Consider the following 18,833-nt stretch of genomic DNA (forward strand, 5'->3'; position numbering starts at 1 on the left):
ACTGTCCGACGGGTGTATGATGCACCGTTTGCGGTACTCTTTGTTAAATTTTCTATTGATGCGTTATCTGTTTTGATAATGCGTTAATGAAGGCTTTCACAACTACCACAACATGCAGTTGCTGTTAGCAAATTGGGTACAAGTGAGCAATTTGTGCTCGAAGCCTTTTGTCCATATTTCCAGGCATTTTGGAATTAATAGGCCATCACGCTCTGCGCGCATGAATATATGTCTTCGGTGTGAGCCTCTTTGCATCCTCGACTTGTTTGAATTAACGTAAATACCAGAAAACGTTCTCTTAACAATATAATCCTATATTCATAAGCTAAAATTTAAAACAGAGATTAGTACAAATTATGAGTTCTTAAGACAATGATACGATTTACAAAATGATAGGAAAGGATAGATTCACAGGGTTTTTTTCTTTACGAATTTAAATTTATAAACGATCCTCGCAAGCTATGCACTGTATGGGAGAGTTCATTGATACACGCCCGAGTGTGGATATAGTAAATATACATAAATTCATAGAACCAGAGACTCAGCATATAGTAAATATTCATTGAACCGATGTTTTTTTTACATGCGGAATTACTTTGATATACGATGTGCCACAGGCACTCGACGTTTTAAATATCTATAATAAAAAAAAATTGTCTTCCTGTAAACATAATATTGACGTTTTAAATATCTATACTAAAAAAAAATTGTCTTCCTGTAAACACAATATTATGTTTACAGGAAGACAATTTTTTTTTTTATTATAGATATTTAAAACGTCCGAGTGCCTGTGGAACAGCCGCACTTCACGTAAAGCATCGAAGTTCATATTATGTATTATCAAAAATCGAAAGTTATTCCTTAATATAAGTAGATTCATTGTATTGAATATTTTATATTTTTTAAAAATAAGATATGCTGGCTTGAAAAGAAATTGCTGATAATTGTTTATGAAACAATGCTAATTCCGATAAATATGTACTTGTTGATGCGGAAGCCCACCCACCCCCTGCTACCCTGTTAGATTTCAATCTATAAATAAAGGTCACATCATCAAGCTCGGATGCATTCTGGGCATAACTTGATTTTTAGCTCATCTGAGCTAAAACATCAAGTGAGCTTTTCTGATCACCCGTTGTCCGTCTGTAAACTTTTCATACTTGCGACTTCTCCAGAACCACTGGACCACTTTCAACCAAACTTACACAACCCATCCTCAACTGAAGGGGATTCAAGTTTGATCAAATGAAGGACCCCTCAAAGTGGAAATAATTACAAAAATGCAAAAATAGGGTGGCCATTTAAAAATATCAACAAGAAGCACTGGACCAGGAAAGCTGAAATTTAAACGAAAGCTTCTTGACAAAGTGGAAATTGAAGTTTGTTAACCCCGGAGGTAGGGTGGGGCCACAACAGGGGATCAAGTTTTTACATGCGAATATATAGGGAAGATCTTTAAAACTCTTCTTCTCAAGAACCATTGGGCCATAAGAGTGGAGATTTACCTGAAAGCTTCCTGGTATAAAGTAGGTTAAAGTTTGTACACACCACGGCTCCCGGGGGTAGGTTGGGGCTACAATAGAGAATATTTACATGCTGATATATAGGAAAATCATCTTCTGCAGAACTAATTTCAACAAACTTGGTATAGATCATCCTTGGGAGAAGGGGATTCAAGTTTGTACAATTGAAAGACCGTTCCCCTTCAAAGGGGAGATAATCACAAAAATGCAAAACTAGGGTGGGGTCATTTAAGAATATTCTCAAGAACCATTGGGCCAGAAAAGCTGAAATTTACATGAAAGCTGATATATTGGAGATTCAAGTTTATAGAAATCATGACACCCAGGGGTAGGGTGGGGTCACAATAGGGAACCAAAGTTTTACACACACACACACACACAGATATATATATATATTTATATATATATGGAAAATCTTCAAGTCTCCTCAAGAACCACCGGGCCATAAGAGTGGAGATTCACCTGAAAGCGTCATGGTATAAAGTAGATTCAAGTTTGCACAGATAGTGGCCCCCGGGGGTAGGATGGGGCCACTATGGAGGATCAAAGTTTTACATAGAGATATATAGGAAAAATCTTTAAAAAATCTTCTCAAAAACTGGACCAGAATAGTTTATATTGACATGGGAGCTTCCTGAATATGCAGATTAAAGTTTGTTAAAACCATGGTCTCCGGGGGTAGAGTGAGGCCACTATAGGGGATCAAAGTTTTAGATACAAATATATAGGGAACTCTTCAAAAATCTTGTCAAGAACTACTGGACCAGAAAATTTATATTTACATGAAAGCATCCTCACATAGAGCAGATTCAAGTTTGTAAAAACCATGGCCCCTAGGGGTAGGTTGGGGCCACAATAGGGATCGAAGTTTTACATGCGAATATGTAGGGGAAATCTTTAAGTATGAGCTAAGGTGACTCAGGTGAGCGATTTAGCCCATGAGCCTCTTATTTCTGTCAAATCAAGAAGAAAAAGAACTTGTTTTTCTCGATTTGACGGAAAAGGCCGTCCGATGTTCCGATTCACGTAGTTTGGCCTCCGACTACTACGATACACAGGTGCATGCGCAAGATTAATTTTCCACGTGGTCCACGCAAACAGTGCATGAGGTGCTATAACTTTAATCTTTAGAAGATTTCATGATATATTCCATTGTAAAACGAACACCTGTTTTGGCTCCCATCATGTCCTCAAGAATCCAATCGGATGAGGAATTGTGATCGCGAGATATGAACACGAATATTTGGGTTCACCCCCCCCCCCCCCCAAAAAGGGAACGTTATAATATCCAGATAGTGTATTTTTGAAAAGGGCTTGTTTGAGTTAATTTGGACTTTTGGGGTATGAAAGTCATTGTTCACATGCATTAGAGAGATTTTCAACAACGAAAATAATTACATCAACTCGTGTACATGTAAGTTATTCAGGGAGGGGTGAACCCAAGCACCTGTGGATGTGAAAACACTAGTCCTGGCATCTCTTCTACTGGTGGCATCCATATTGTTTTGGTAAATTGTTACGGTAGCATACTTTTGCTTGTGAAAAAAAAACAAAAAAAAACAACAAAAAAACTTTGCTGTGCTTGAAAAGAGGTTTACAAGTTGTAATGACATATTCACTTTCAGACGGTCGACGTGGTAAAGACAATGACGTCTGAAGTCGAGTTGATTTCTGAAACAAAACAAAACGCTTCGGTTATCATACAAATGTCATACTGAAAATTATCACGTAAATGTTGCAAAAACATATGCATATTGAGCCTGTAGGCACGTAGCGTCGTTGTTCAAAGTGAGTTGCAGTGGTGGCGGTCAATCGTCGGAGAATTGACGTCACATATACTAAAAATTCAAAACAAAAATCTGAAGCGGTCGTTTTACCTAAACTTCAATCAAAATCCTATCCGGGAGGGGGGGGGTCACTACATAGGTTCTTTAATGGGATACATTTTCCACAATGCAGCGCTAATACGTTGCGTCGATATAAAGAATAAAGAAGGTGTTGCACGTATCATGTTAATTCCCCTAAAGGTGTTGCATGAAAAATCGATAAAATAAAGTTATTCAAATATTTGATAAAACCAATTGGAACGTATGTCTTGATTAAAAAAATTTGTGAAAATAAGTTTAAAAGACGTGTATAGACAAAACTTAGCCAAAATAATTCGAGTTTAAATCAAGCAATAAGCGATTTATATGATTTTAGCGTTAAAATGGAGGGGTATCCCCGAATTTCAGAAAAAACTGCCTCCATGAAACAAAATGAATTTAGCATGAACATGTTCTTCAAGTTTTTCACTAAAAAACTGTCGCTTTGAAATTTTGTTTCACAAGGGCATTTTTTTTGTAAATTTCAAAAAATCGAAACGACTTCACTGATATTATTTTCAACTTCACCTGTACGTTTATTTTCCTAAGTAATGAATGGACTACTGCGTGGTTCTGTGGGTAACGTTCTCGACTTTTATAGGTAACGATTACTTCTTTTTTAAAACGCCCGGGTTCGAATCCCTCACGAACACAATTTTTTTTCATATTACGTTTTCCAATTAGATGGGTTTTTTTTTCTTTATTGAAACACACTTCTAGTTTTTATAAATGTTTCTAGTCAAATCTCTCTTTATTACAATGTGCCGAGTTTAAAATAAGTAAAGCTTCCAACCTGAACACTGTTTATTTTGTGAATAGGACTCGCAATAAACACACCGAATACAGCATGCAATACCTGTGTTTTGATAGTCAAGGTTGTACATGTACATGTATGTTTTTCTTAGTGAAAGCATTGATAAAGGCATGGTGCCTTTTACGAAAAACGTTGTGAACGTTGCAAAGCTTTGAAAGAAAAACTTTAAGGCCAAACAGGGAAATAACCGTTAAACAGTCTAAATGGATAAGATGATGTGTATTCCAGTAGCAAATTGCTGTAATGGTGAATCAATGTTTTCAAATGCATGTACTTTGAATTATGTTAAACTTTATTAATGCGTATTAAACTTCTCATATTTTGTTTTGTGGTCAGAGTTATGTATAGTTGCCAACTGCTGGTTGTAGAAAATAATACATACGAGTATAAGAGCTTTTAGACTGTAGTAGTATAGAATATCAAATAAATGATACACTCGTATCGTGTAACCGTATACATTATATCTGATACTCAGGGGAAAAACCAATTTAATTTTCACGATTTCAAAAATTATGTTTTGACTACATGTATAATGTATTGACACATAAAATGTATTAGGTTTGCCCTTAGTACTGGGAAATCCTACAGGGATTTAAATGGCAAATACGCAAAGAGTATAAATATGGATGAAGGTCAGTTCTACGTCGCAAGTGCTGGCACGGAGCTCCGATTAGGGAAAATTCTCGCTTCGGTGCAACACCCTCTTTATGGAAAATTTACTATATCTGTAATTTAGTACCAGTTAAATTACGAGTACAAACCGCTAAGCAATTGCTCAAAATGTTTCCCAAATCCAACCAAAGACAATTTGCAAACATTGTTTCTGGTGACAAAACATGAGTTCACTATTTCGAACCAGTAAGAAAAATTGGCAAAATATGGCTAACTAACCACGGTAGACGACCTGTAGTTGCCAAAAGAACCATAAGCACAAAGAAGGTTCTTTATTGCATATTCTTCTCATGTGATGGTATAGCCATACAAATTCCGGTACCGAAGGGCAAAAGTGTTACAAGTCGGTATTACCGAGATGTTATACTAAAAAAGCTCAAGATATATTATCATAAACGACACCCTGTGTCAGGATTTAGGCATGTTCGTCTATACTTTCTGATATATCCATATCACAGACCTCCGTTTTGCCGACGACATCAACGGATTAGCTGGGAAAGAGCAAGAACTAGTCAATCTGATCAAAAGACTGAACAACACCTCTACAGAATATCACATGGAGATCAGTGCAGAAAAGAGCAGTGATGATCAAGAATCCAATCGGTTTTGCTAACGACATAATGATCAACAGGAAGTTTGAACCAGTCAGCAGCTTCAAATACCAAGGTGCAACAATCGCAGATGAAGGATCAAGACCAGAAATTCTCTAAAGAATTGCTCAGACCACAGCCGCATTGACAAAGTTGAAGCCAATGGTGGAACAACCAAAACATCTCAGCTCAAAAATCAAACTGATGAAAGGTGAAGATGACGAACAGTGATCAATCTCATACATGCAATACAAAATAGAGAGTTGGGCAATCCTTAGTCATGGCAATCTTCCTCTACTCTTTAATAGGAAATTCGACCCCAAGCGATGCAGTTGCCTCTGCTCTATGCTTGGGAATCATGGACACTAAAAGCTGACCTCGAACAAAGGATCCAAGCAGTTGAAATGAGGTGTTATAGAAGGCTCCTTGGCATCTCATACATCTCAAACAAATATCACATCACCTACGGGGAAATAAAAAGACGTATTGAGAATGAAATCGGTCCATACACTGATCACATCAATTCAGTTAGAAGACGCAAGCTGAAATGGTATGAACATGTCAAGAAATCATCAGGCCTTGCCAAAACAATTCTGCAAGGCACAGTGGTCGACAAAGAAAGAGATGGGAAAACAACATCACAGAGTGGACGGGCCTGGAGTTGAGGGACGCATTGAGGTAGGCGAAGTGCCGGTGTTGTAGCATAGAACCCCCCCCCCCCCCCGGGAAAACGGACCCAGGATAAACATTCCTCCCAAAAAGATGGGTCTGGCACAGAATTTTCCCCCTAGGAAGAATAAATCCGGGCCCAATTTCCCCCCTAGGAAAAACCGTCCCAGTATAGAACTTCCCCCTAAATGACAGTACGCTTTCTCCCCTTCTTACATTTTAGCTATGTATCCGTTTACTAGAATTCTCTTGCTTATCTATACCCAGGAATTTTTATCATTATTTTCTAATTTTGAGCAGGGTCTTGTGTATCAAAATCATCATCTACGTTTTTTGTTTTTTTTAAATAAAGGAAATTATTCAAATCGTGTAATGGTATATCAAAATTCATTCAGACATCTCAAGGCTATTTGAAATAGCGAAGTTGGGAAGAAGTTAATGATTATTTTTTAATCTAAAATTTCGAATTTGAATAAACGGGAAAATTAAATTACTTTTATTTATACAGTTCATCTATTTTACTTTTCAGATTCGTGTATTTAAATTGTATATCTTTTAGTTGACTTTTTACGAAAAATCCTAATGATATTGACCATCCTTAAAGTCTTTTGGAAAGCATATTGTATTTACTATATGGAATTCAAAGTTTTCAGCGTGTAAACCCAACTTCTACATCTCAAAAAATATATTCGTTTATTTTATGAATATCGTAATTATAACAAGATGTACTGTGAGCAATGCTCACTAAGAGTACCCCCGCTTACCCCAATCTCCCAAAGGGTGTTGTTAATAGGTATAAATTACCTCTTTCCTGAGTGTCAAAATATGGTATGCCTTTGTAGAAGAAAATGGAAGATATAGTCCGAACACAAATCCATGGAATAAACCTATAATTTGACCTTGAGATCAAAGGTCAAGGTCATAAAGAGGTCATGAATGTACATGACACATAGTCTCATGGTGATACACCCATGTCTTATGGTATGACTATGTCAAAACCCTATAATCAATTTTGACCTTGAGGTCAAAGTTCAAGGTCATATAGAGGTCATGAAGGTACTCGACACATCGTCTCATGGTGATACACTCATGTGTCAAATATGATATGCCTATGTCAAAGAACAAAGAAGTCATGGACCTGAAACGAATCCATTGTAAAAACCTTTAATTTTAACCTTGAGGTCAAGGTCATATGGAGGTCATGAAGGTACATGACACATCGTCTCATGGTGATACACTCATGTTTCAAATATGGTATGCCTATGTCAAAGAACAAAGAAGTTATGGCCCGGACACGAATCCATTGTAATAAACCTTTAATTTTGACCTTGGGGTCAAGGTGATATAGAGGTCATGAAGGTACTCGACACATCGTCTCATGGTGATCTACCTGTGTTTCAAATATGATATGCCTAAGTCAAAGAACAAAGAAGTTATGGCCCGGACACGAATCTGCACAGACAGACGGACGGACGGACAGACAGAGTGATTCCTATATACCCCCCAGAACTTCGTTCGGGGGGATAATGAGTGCATATTTATTTCATTAAACTATAGCAAATGGAATCCGGAAACAGGAGGGGGAAATTCTATACCACGGCGGTTTTTCCGCCCAGGGGGGAACTCTATACTGACTTTGTGCATAGGGGGAGATTATATACTGGGGCGCTTTTTCCCCCTATGGGGAAAATCTATCCCGGGCCCGTTTTTCCAGGGGAAAGTCTGCGGGGGAAAATTCTATGCTACAACACCGGGATGAATGGAGAGGACTGACTGTCAGAGCTACAGAGGCGCTTCTAAGGACACGAGTCTAAGGGTTCAAGGCACGGAACAAAAAGTATTTCATTCCGTTTTAGAACGTGTTTCGTACATCTATGATAAATGCATCACACATTCTAAAAATGATAGAGTTTCATTTGACATACTTAGGTAATTCAAGTAGATACAAAATTGTTTTCATTTTGAATTAGTATAAAATGAATATCCCTTAATGCATTTAAAAAAAAAACACCAAAAAACATATACAAATCTGTAAAGAATTCAAAATTCTCTAGTAGAAATCGAACCCGAGTTTTATAGTATTGTCAATACGTCTCATTACCAGCTCGTTAGAGTTATCGCGTTTTGATGACTCTTGTGCGTCATTGGTAAGAAAATGCACAAGTCTCGCGAGCAAGTGCGAGATTACTGGGACATAAAGGGAAAAGAGTACCAATTCATTTCCCATATACCTCAATGTTAACCGTTGGCCCTCTCACTAATTAACTATATCGATTTTAAACAAATGACCGCAAACATTTCAAAGTTCATTCCAAGTGTTGATAAAAAATGACAAAAATATATAGGGTCCCGTGCCTTTTATAGGCCATATTTGTACTTTTTTACAACACATAGCAATCTGCAGTAAATTACACACTTCATTTTAAGCACACCCCTACCATGGTAATTTCCTCAGTCATTTCTCGATTTTGTGCGATAATTTTTCATCCTGACAATTAATTTGAACCTCTATAATATTTCTTTCAATTCCAAATAATTTCACTCTTGATATTAGCCAATCACGCAACACCTAGACATTTATACCTCCGCTCAATCTCGGGTAAACTCCGTCCGGGTTACGCATGCGGGGATTTGGTACTCTCATTCCTATACGAAACGGTCATAGCACCCCCCCCCCCTTTTTAAGAGTTAAAATACATGGTGTATTTTAAAATTAAATAACCATTGATCAAACTGCATTTTTCAAATATTCTAACACTATCGTATTAAAAATGTTACATGGTTTTTAAACTCCACCACACCTATTTTAAAAATTCCAAACAATGATGTTCTCTGTCCTAAGTCCATCAATATTTTGTAATTTTCAAAATAGCTTAGACGCAGTTTGGAAACGCATTAGTTGTGTTAATTAGTGTCATAAACGTCTTTAAAAATGCAGGTTGGCATATATATAACTTGTTATAAAATATGGAAATTGAGGGGGGGGGGGTACGTGTACGATTACAAAGTTCATGTCATATGCACCTTAGAATAATCAATTCCTAAATTTGCCTTTAGAATTTTAATCAGTGTCGTGGTTTGCAGTCGGTTATAATATGTATTCGATACCATAATTTATTATACGTATGCCTAAGTAATGTTTACGTATGTTGTCCCGGTAGCACGACTTTACGCGCCTTTAATTTGAAAAGTTCCACAAATGGAAATGATAAGAAAATTTCGGAAGGAGACCTTTGATTGGAGAATTATAAAAAAAAAAAAGGGGGGGGGGAGGATTTATAGTGCTTGTTATTGAGCCGCATTGTGTTCAACTTGGCGTTTTTGGACTTGAAAACTACTTTTGATTTATTCGCATAAACTTTATTGTCCACTAGTGTTAACATAATATAAGCATAATAAATCAGTCATTAAATCAAAATTTCACGCAAGAATTCACCACCAATTTAAACTACTAGTCTCGGAGAGGAACATGGAAGTCACGCGCATAACATTTGGGGATCATGTGTTTGCATGCTATTGTTATATACTATTGAATTGTATCACCAGCTATCGGTTATACTCTGGTATAGCGAATGTTGGCTTTCTTTCCTCGCCCAGTAATCGTCTGAAATAGAAAATGAATCCTCTGATTACGTTAATCGCATTTCCATTAAAGAGACACTACAGCTCATTTTGCGCAAAAATCATGAAATGACAATTTTCCCAGCGCTTTCTCAATTTTTGTGGCATTGTTGAAAGTATGAACTTTGCGAAAATAACACTTATCTAAAGTTAAAAATTATCGTTTTAACGTAAAAATTAATACTTTTTGATGGCCTATACACAAAATATCGAGTCTCCTCCTTTCAGTCTTCAGACGCATGCGCATAGACAGTAAACAGTGCAGCATGTCGTCCAGAGAGAGAAAGTGTAGTTGATAGATCTAGAATTTTGACAAATTCTGTGAGAAAAGAGGTAAAATTAGAATGAGATAAAACTCATACGTGAAATAAAATTGACCTTGGTATCAGTTTGACCGTTGGAAAACAAAGAGCTCGGAGAAACACATGTAACTCAGTGGCGGATCTAGGATTTCCGAAGAGGGGTGTGAAAGTCAAAGATTAGCCAAAGTAATCGGCCATTCTGGTGCAAAATTTGGATTTTCATTCACAATCTGTGGGGTAAAAAGGGAGGGGGATCCTGGCCCCCTAAATCTGCCATTGAGACTAGCTGCGAAGACACCACGTTTAAAAGTAGGTGCTATTTTTATCTGAACACGACACGTGTTAGTTGTAAAAACATCGGTCAGTGGGAACATGGAAGGTTTCTGTTGAAATAATGATTTATAATTACTTATTATAAGGAGCAGGAAATAATCTTATACTTGAAAGGTGAGTGTGGACCCCCTTGAAGGGGAATTTAAATAATTTCCTACAGAACACTTTTGCTGCAGCTCATTTTCCACATTTTAATAAAGTGTTTTTAAAACCATGTATTGATAAAATGATAAATTTCATATCGATACTGACAATTTTGAACAATTGGGATGCATCAATTTACTCTCAACTGAGCTTTGAAGATCGTTCGGAATTCAAAGGTTTCTTCATGCTGACTCGGACTTTTGAATGCTTATTTACATCACGTGGTTTTGAATGACAGCAAAGGTGTTTTGTAGGAAATTATTTAAATTCCCCTTCAAGGGGGTCCACACTCACCTTTCAAGTATAAGATTATTCCCTGCTCCTTATAATAAGTAATTATAAATTATTATTTCAACAGAAACCTTCCATGTTCCCACTGACCGATGTTTTTACAACTAACACGTGTCGTGTTCAGATAAAAATAGCACCTACTTTTAAACGTGGTGTCTTCGCAGCTAGTCTCAATGGCAGATTTAGGGGGCCAGGATCCCCCTCCCTTTTTACCCCACAGATTGTGAATGAAAATCCAAATTTTGCACCAGAATGGCCGATTACTTTGGCTAATCTTTGACTTTCACACCCCTCTTCGGAAATCCTAGATCCGCCACTGAGTTACATGTGTTTCTCCGAGCTCTTTGTTTTCCAACGGTCAAACTGATACCAAGGTCAATTTTATTTCACGTATGAGTTTTATCTCATTCTAATTTTACCTCTTTTCTCAAAATTCTAGATCTATCAACTACACTTTCTCTCTCTGGACGACATGCTGCACTGTTTACTGTCTATGCGCATGCGTCTGAAGACTGAAAGGAGGAGACTCGATATTTTGTGTATAGGCCATCAAAAAGTATTAATTTTTACGTTAAAATGATAATTTTTAACTTTAGATAAGTGTTATTTTCGCAAAGTTCATACTTTCAACAATGCAACAAAAATTGAGAAAGCGCTGGGAAAATTGTCATTTCATGATTTTTGCGCAAAATGAGCTGTAGTGTCTCTTTAACTGCACGTAGAGACAATAACAGCTTATTTTCGCTCCATAAACTGTAAAAATGCTTGAGAAAATCATATCTTAAACTTCATTTCTATTGCAACCACCACCACCATCCAAATGAAAAAGTCGACTTGTTTCGCGGTATGTTTTGTAAAATGGCGTCAAAAATTAAGCATCGAAAACGTCACTCTTTTTTTAAATTTCAAATACTCAGTATATCGAGCGCACTCTGGGGCTCTACGTTTGTGGAAAGAAAACTTCTACAACAGTGGGCGATTATTCATCAAAAGTTAAAATTCTTCTACATTCTCTTGATCAAAGTAAAGTTAACTTTAATTTGCTTTAATAATATTGAAAGTCATTATAAGGAACCAAAAGAGGCCCATATCATACAGTCATTTATCGGAGTGGGCGTCTTTTCGCCTGTGTTTTTTTTTTCTATGGACATAGACCTGTTGCGCAGTTCAGTTTTAAGAAACCCATTAAAAAGTCGAAACTACTTACAGATATCAATTCGTTGCCATTGACTACACGAGCGACCAATGCCTCATGATCGCCATATTGTTGAACTTCTTCTAATGTGCTTCCATTCATTCTGTATGTTACCTATGTGTATAGAATATTGCAACAGTATATTGTATACATTCTAAACTTCCTATATCTAATTGTAATAATGTTGAAAGATGCCAGTCGAATATTAGTAAAATGTCTGCAAGTTGATTTTGGAAGTGTTCTCTATTTGGAGTTTTATCATAAACTGTTGAGCTTTCTGACATGTGGAAAGATAAACGGTCCTGATATCGTGAGGGGGACGGGCAGTTTAGTACAGAAGATAGATAAACTCCCGATTACCATGATCTTTTTGCCATCCATAGATGAACTTGGGAATGTCACGCCAAGTTTGAAACGGACCTCAGTAGAGATATGACCGATTGTGGTCTTCATAAAATACTCGTCGTCCACAATGTTTATTTCTTGGAATGGTTGAATCAGACCCTCTTTTGCCTTTAATCTCATTTCCTGATCAACTCCTGTAATTGAAAGTCATTACATATAAACTGTAATGTGTCATATGTAATCAACAGTTTTATTAATTCAGAACTATTTCCATACATGGACATATTTGGAATGATATGAACTTTGTTTGGTGAAAATATGTTGGATAACGTTTTTGTATAACTTTATAGGATATATTAATACTAGTGTATAGAAGATCCTATAAATGAAAGGTGAATATAACTAACACCGATCAATTTCATAACTCCTATAAGGAATACAAAATTAAGAGTTCGGTAAACACTGACCCCTGGATATACCAGAGGTGGGATCAGGTCCCTTAAGTATATGTCTTGTCACAAGAAACACTATTGGGAAACACAACAAAGAAAAAATGAAGGAGCCATACTTGATTAAAGTCAGCATTTCGCAAAGTCGTTATAGCGATCTAGTTTGCCACTACAACAAATTGGATCAAATGCTGTCTGACGTGTTTCATACCAGTTGTCAGGTCGTTCGTGGCACACTGATTTAAACTACGGAATTCCCCGTTTACCTGATCAAGATACAGGACTCGCAGCGGGTGTGACCGGTCGACAAGGGATACATACTCCTCCTAGACACCAGATCGCACCTCTGGTATGTCAAGGGGTGTGTGTTTGCCAAACTCTTACTTTTGTATTCCTTAAGGAGTTATGAGATTGATCACTGTTTGTTATATTCACCTTTTCATCTGCTCATTCATGGACAAACTATATTGAAAAAGAACGTTTAAACGTCAAAGTCAAGATAATAAGGTTTGTTGTCAAGGAAAACAATTTTTCGCAAGACAACTTATAGCATATGATGAAGATTTTGAATGGTATGTAAAACTCATCATCTTGGCGATTAAATGGGTCGGTCCTTCGGATAAGACTGCAAAATTCGAGGCCCTGTGTCACAGCCGGTATGGCACGATAAAGACCCCTTCCTGCTCAAAGGCCGTGAGTGCCGAGCATAGGCCTAAAGTTTGCAGCCCTTCAACGGCAATGGTGACATCTCCATATGAGTGAAAATTCTCTAACAATATACAACCAACCAAAGATTCAAACGGTTATGCAATAATCAAGGTTTTGAAGAGAGAATCAGAAGTCAAGGTCAAGTTTAAGGTCATCATATATAGTAAAAATAAAGTTTTTGATAAATTGGTTAATATCAAGCACTCAATGTCAAATTCTTCTGTATGTTTGGATAAGTTTTTGTTAAGTAGAATATACAAAAGAACTATCATGGCTACCCTAAGAAACTCAAGGTTATTAGCAAAATGCTTTTTTAAAAAAGATAAAACGTCATATTCAATTCACAATTAATATAAATCGTAGAATTACGCCCAAAGACTATGTTGACTTAGAAAAAAATCAAAACATTATGTCGCCCTGTCAGAAAATTATGATCGATGTCACAAATTGGACATTTTTATGCATCTCGTTTAACTGACAAGTCGACAAAAAGATCTCAGAAGCCAGTGAGGGAAATTTGACAAGTCGACATAAAGATTTGGTAAATAGACTTAATTATCTGACAAATGGTGGAGGAAATATGCCCACATAGGTATAGTTCAAATGTTATGCTCAAGGTAAACATTTGACCATGACCTCAATCTAACGTAAAACCAGACACGACCTTTCTATGAAGCTCAATTGTTATGAAAAGGACTAAATCCTTAATCACAGAATGACGCTATTTAATCTTCGATCACAGGATGAAAAAAATCTTTAAGTTATACATGAAGTTTAGATGCAAATAAAGAGAAAAATATTCCTTAGATTTTTTGATTTCACTAATGCAAACAAAATTTTTCAAGAGGTGCAATGGTGTATATCCAAAACTAAAGGTGTCATGATACACATGCAAGTTATACACTGTATACATACCAAAAGCCTCGAAGAGTTCGTCTAGGTTCTCTTCGGAAACTACTTTCCACTTTCCAATAAACTGCGACATTGTTCTTAATAATGGCGACCTTATCACGTGTCCGCAGCCCTTATAACGGCCAATGCAATCACCCAGATAACCAGGGGGAACGGATAGTTATCTCGCGGTCTGTCGACTGAACGCTCTTCTTCCGACACATCTGCCCTGTACAGGATAACGAATATTGGAAACCATATTGTAGATTACGGAAAATCAACTTATGATCGCGTGTGGAAAAAAAATTGCGGGTTCAGTGGGCACCCATTCTTCGCGAATATTTTACTTTAAAGTTATTCAACCAGAACCAGTGATGCATGTTAGTGTATGTAGTGCAGATTCATCATTGACTGGGAGGTAGGTTGGGGTCACAATAAGGGGTCAACAATATGTATGGGGATTTTCTGCCATGAGTATACAATCCTTTAATGTACATGTAGTATTTAAACACTATGTACATAAAAGGTGAAGATAACGAACAGTGATCAATCTCATAACTCTTACAAGCAATACAATATAGATAATTGGGCAAACACGGACCCCTGGACACACCAGAGGTGGAATCAGGTGCCGAGGAGGAGTAAGCATCCCCTGTCGACCGTTCTCACCCGCCGTGAGCTCTATATCCTGATCAGGTAAACGGAGTTATCCGTAATCAAATCAGTGTGCAAAGAACGGCTCAACAATCTGTATGAAACACGTCAGACAGCATTTGACCCAATGATAGGTTGTATTGACGAACTATATCGTTATAACGACCATAGTATTTGCGAAATGCTGACTTCAATCGAGACTGTTGAAACCCCTGTACCATCAACTTGTTTGTCAGTAGCTTGCTTCGATTTAAAAACTGACTATACGCAGAACAAGCTCTTGCGTATCGAATTAGTTGAGAGAGATAAACACCATGTGCAGGTGATAATGGAATATTGCTACATAAATATGGGAAGTTGACGATGGAGAAGCTGAAATCATCACGTTTGTCATACCGTTGAGTTGTCAGTTTGCCGTTAAGGTCTACTTTCAATAAAATATCTAAGTATGAAGCAGAAGTGGACGACTCTGTGGTGTCTTTTATTTCGAGCTCACAGGGATATATCAAATCGACATATGAATGAAAGTTATTATTGTTAATAGATAAAACGTCGTCGATATATCTAAATGTCGAATTGAAGGCCACAGCAAGAGATTTTTTCTTCTCACGTAGAAGTTTTTGAATAAATTCTGCTTCATATGAATATAGAAACAGGTCAGCTAACAAAGGAGCACAATTCGTGTCCATGGAAATTCCAACAGACTGTTGGAAGGCCTGATCACCAAAGACCACGAATATATTGTCAATGAGGAACTCTAGCATATTTTTTATTCCAAATTCAGAGTACTTGTGCTTAGAAAATATATATTCTAACTATATTGGTGAAAAACTTTTGTAAATTTATTTTAGGTGTACATCGGAAGTCATCCAACTTGGCAGTATTGTCAGAGTTGGGAAAACTTCCGCTTCTCTATGATATAGTAAAGTCTATACTCCGTTATTGGCTTCGATTGGAAAACTGTGAAACATTTCCGCTACTACAAGATGCTTACTTACAGACTAAGATTTTACATGATGATCAAATGCCATCTTGATATGGTTCACTCCATCAAATTTTGAAGAACTTTCCTCAATTTTCCAATATTGACAAAACACACTTCTAAAATGTCAAATGATTCTTTAAAGATGATGGTTAAAACAAACTGCATCAAACTCTGGAAAAACAAGATGTTGGAGTTATTTAAATTTGATGAATAATTTTGAGCAAAGGAGAAGTTTGACTAAATTCAGAATATCATCACACAAGCTACATATTAAATCTGGAAGATACCAAGGTACCCCCCCCCCCCTTGAATTTAGAATATGTCAAAACTGTAGTTCTGGTGAAGTGGAGGATGAAATCCACTTTTTATTCTGCTGCGATAAATAAAAAAAAGATAGGGAACGTTTACTAGAATGTATTTAGAAATCATGTACCAACTTCTTTGCACTAAATCTTCAAGAAAAACTTGTATGGTTGCTGACCTGTGAAAACAGGGACATTTTAGATGAACTGAGTAAATTCTTACTGAAGAATTGTAGCTAACATTGTTGAATATTCATATCTACTTGATTTGTTAACATTGTTGAATATTCATATCTACTTGATTTGTTAACATTGTTGAATATTCATATCTACTTGATTTGCTAACATATTTGTACTGGACACGGGTATAATCAACGTTCACATTCGAACATATCAGATTCTTTTAACTAAGCACCGTCCCCTGGTGTCTTCTGCAAACTTTTTACCATAATTGATATGCATTATTTTGTTTTAAAATTACAATTCTGCTTTGGACTCAGGGAGAATCCTAATCAAAACAATATCTAGAGATTCTTAAGCATCGTCCCACGGTGTTCTTTGCAGTTTTGTGATAGATTTACAATTACAGTATTTTAAATGTGTGTGCATGTGCAATGGCAATATTACATGTAATGCACTACATCTAGTCAAGTTTTAATCTTCATACTTTGTACATTATACTGACAATTACAGTCTTGTACTGGACACAGGGAGAATCCCATTTTTAAGCACTTAGAGTTTCTTAAACACCGTCCCCTGGTGTCCTTTGCAGTTCTGCAACCATTAGTTACTATTATGAGGGTATACACATATAATGATATATTTGCAGTGGTGCATATATTGCACTATATCTAGTCACAATTAGATTATGTCTTGCTGAAGAAGTGTAGTAAATATTGTCTAAGCATTGTCAATATGTTTATGTTATAGCAATGGTACATGCGATGTAAATGCACAACATCAATTCTAGTCATATAAAATTGTATTGTAATCAAAACTTTGTTAAATACATGTATGCTGTGCATGTCTGTCTTTTGTATATATGTCTTCAATCATAACTGTTCTTTGTATATTTGCCTCTTGTGGGTCCATATAGCCTTTTGGGCGGATCTAGTTGAGCACCAATGACGTCGTAATCAATCTGACGTCATATTGATAACTTCCCCAAACCGGAAATGGTGCATCTCCAATCATTAAGTGTAGGAAAACGGGAACAATGAATTTAAAGTGGAATAAAGTATGCGTCATCGCTTCTAACAAGTATAACAACTTATTAGACGACGCCAATAAATATACGGAGGTAAGTTGTGTTCAATTTAATGGCGAACAACTGCATAAATCGGTAAATCAGCGTAACTACATGTCAATGTAAACAAAACATGGCGGATATCGATCCCGACCACGTGTTATTCAAGGAAACGTGCACATGTGCCGTACACGAACTAAATACGTTGCAAATCATAGCGGAAATTGAATACAATGGAAAACAACCATTGAAATATTCTCCGTAATGCAGATTTTAAAATAATGCTGTGCAATATATAATGACAGGTCACAGATGCCACAATAGCCATTTCCTCATGAATGTGACCGATGTGCGTATGAATCTATATATACCCCGGCGTCACCAGTTTTCGACGGTGTAAGGATAAATTCGCTTCGTGTAGACGAAAGGTTGAATAGATCTTTATTTCACCTATGTGCTTTTAAATACATCATATACAGTTTTAATTTCGCAATTCCTCGTTGTTCACTATCGTATCCTTTCTGCAACAAAGTAAACAAATATGACTGACACTTACCTTGAGTAGCGTGCGTAGTACGACACCAGTTTACGACGTTATGCAAATGAGGCATTTGGTATGTACGGTAACCCATACATGACAATTAAAGTTCACTTTTTTGGACGTTTAAAGTTTTAAAAATGAAATTTTTGTCACATAACTAATTGTCAGTTCATTCTTAGTTCAAAACAAATTTCAAACTTATCTACAGGTAAAAACATAATTCATCTAGAGGTGTTCTTTTAATTCTTTTCTGGGTCACATCCAGGGCAAAAGAATTTTGCACCCCTTCTAATAGCTTTGACATTTGTACAAAACTGCAAATGTAGCCAGGAACCACATTTGTCACATTTACCCCAAGAAACAATTTTAATGTAAGTCAAAGCATTCATATCTTTGGGATAGAACCTATTGCAAACGCAACACTTTTCATCATCAGCGACATCGGAATCGGAATCTGAGGGAGAATCAAGCTGCATTGGTGCTGTTGGTTTAGGTTGTAATTTTTTCTTTTTAGTGATGAGATGAGAGGGTCCTGAAACTGTCGCTGAAGTAGATTGAGAACTTCAGGGATGTCACGCTTTTTCTCTTTTTGGAACCTGATGACTGAGACTCTATATGAGTCTTAATCTGTTTTAGAACACCATCATCAGTATTTTACGTACTTTAGCTGTTTTTACGTTTTGAAGAATCTGG

At 36.7% G+C, this 18,833-nt stretch overlaps 1 protein-coding gene across 1 annotated transcript; it reads right to left on the reverse strand.

The window, feature by feature from the left end:
• Positions 1-9,477: 9,477 nt before the first annotated feature.
• Positions 9,478-14,534, reverse strand: LOC125652024 (fatty acid-binding protein-like). The gene is made up of 4 exons (XM_048880909.2): positions 14,437-14,534; positions 12,380-12,558; positions 12,032-12,133; positions 9,478-9,737 (listed from the first exon to the last, which is right to left on the reverse strand). Exons 1-4 carry the CDS (start codon positions 14,504-14,506, stop codon positions 9,687-9,689), a joined length of 402 nt encoding a protein of 133 aa, XP_048736866.1. The 5' UTR covers positions 14,507-14,534; the 3' UTR covers positions 9,478-9,686.
• Between the last annotated feature and the right edge of the window lie 4,299 nt (positions 14,535-18,833).

Source organism: Ostrea edulis, chromosome 5, assembly GCF_947568905.1.
Source record: "Ostrea edulis chromosome 5, xbOstEdul1.1, whole genome shotgun sequence".
NCBI lineage: Eukaryota > Metazoa > Mollusca > Bivalvia > Ostreida > Ostreidae > Ostrea > Ostrea edulis.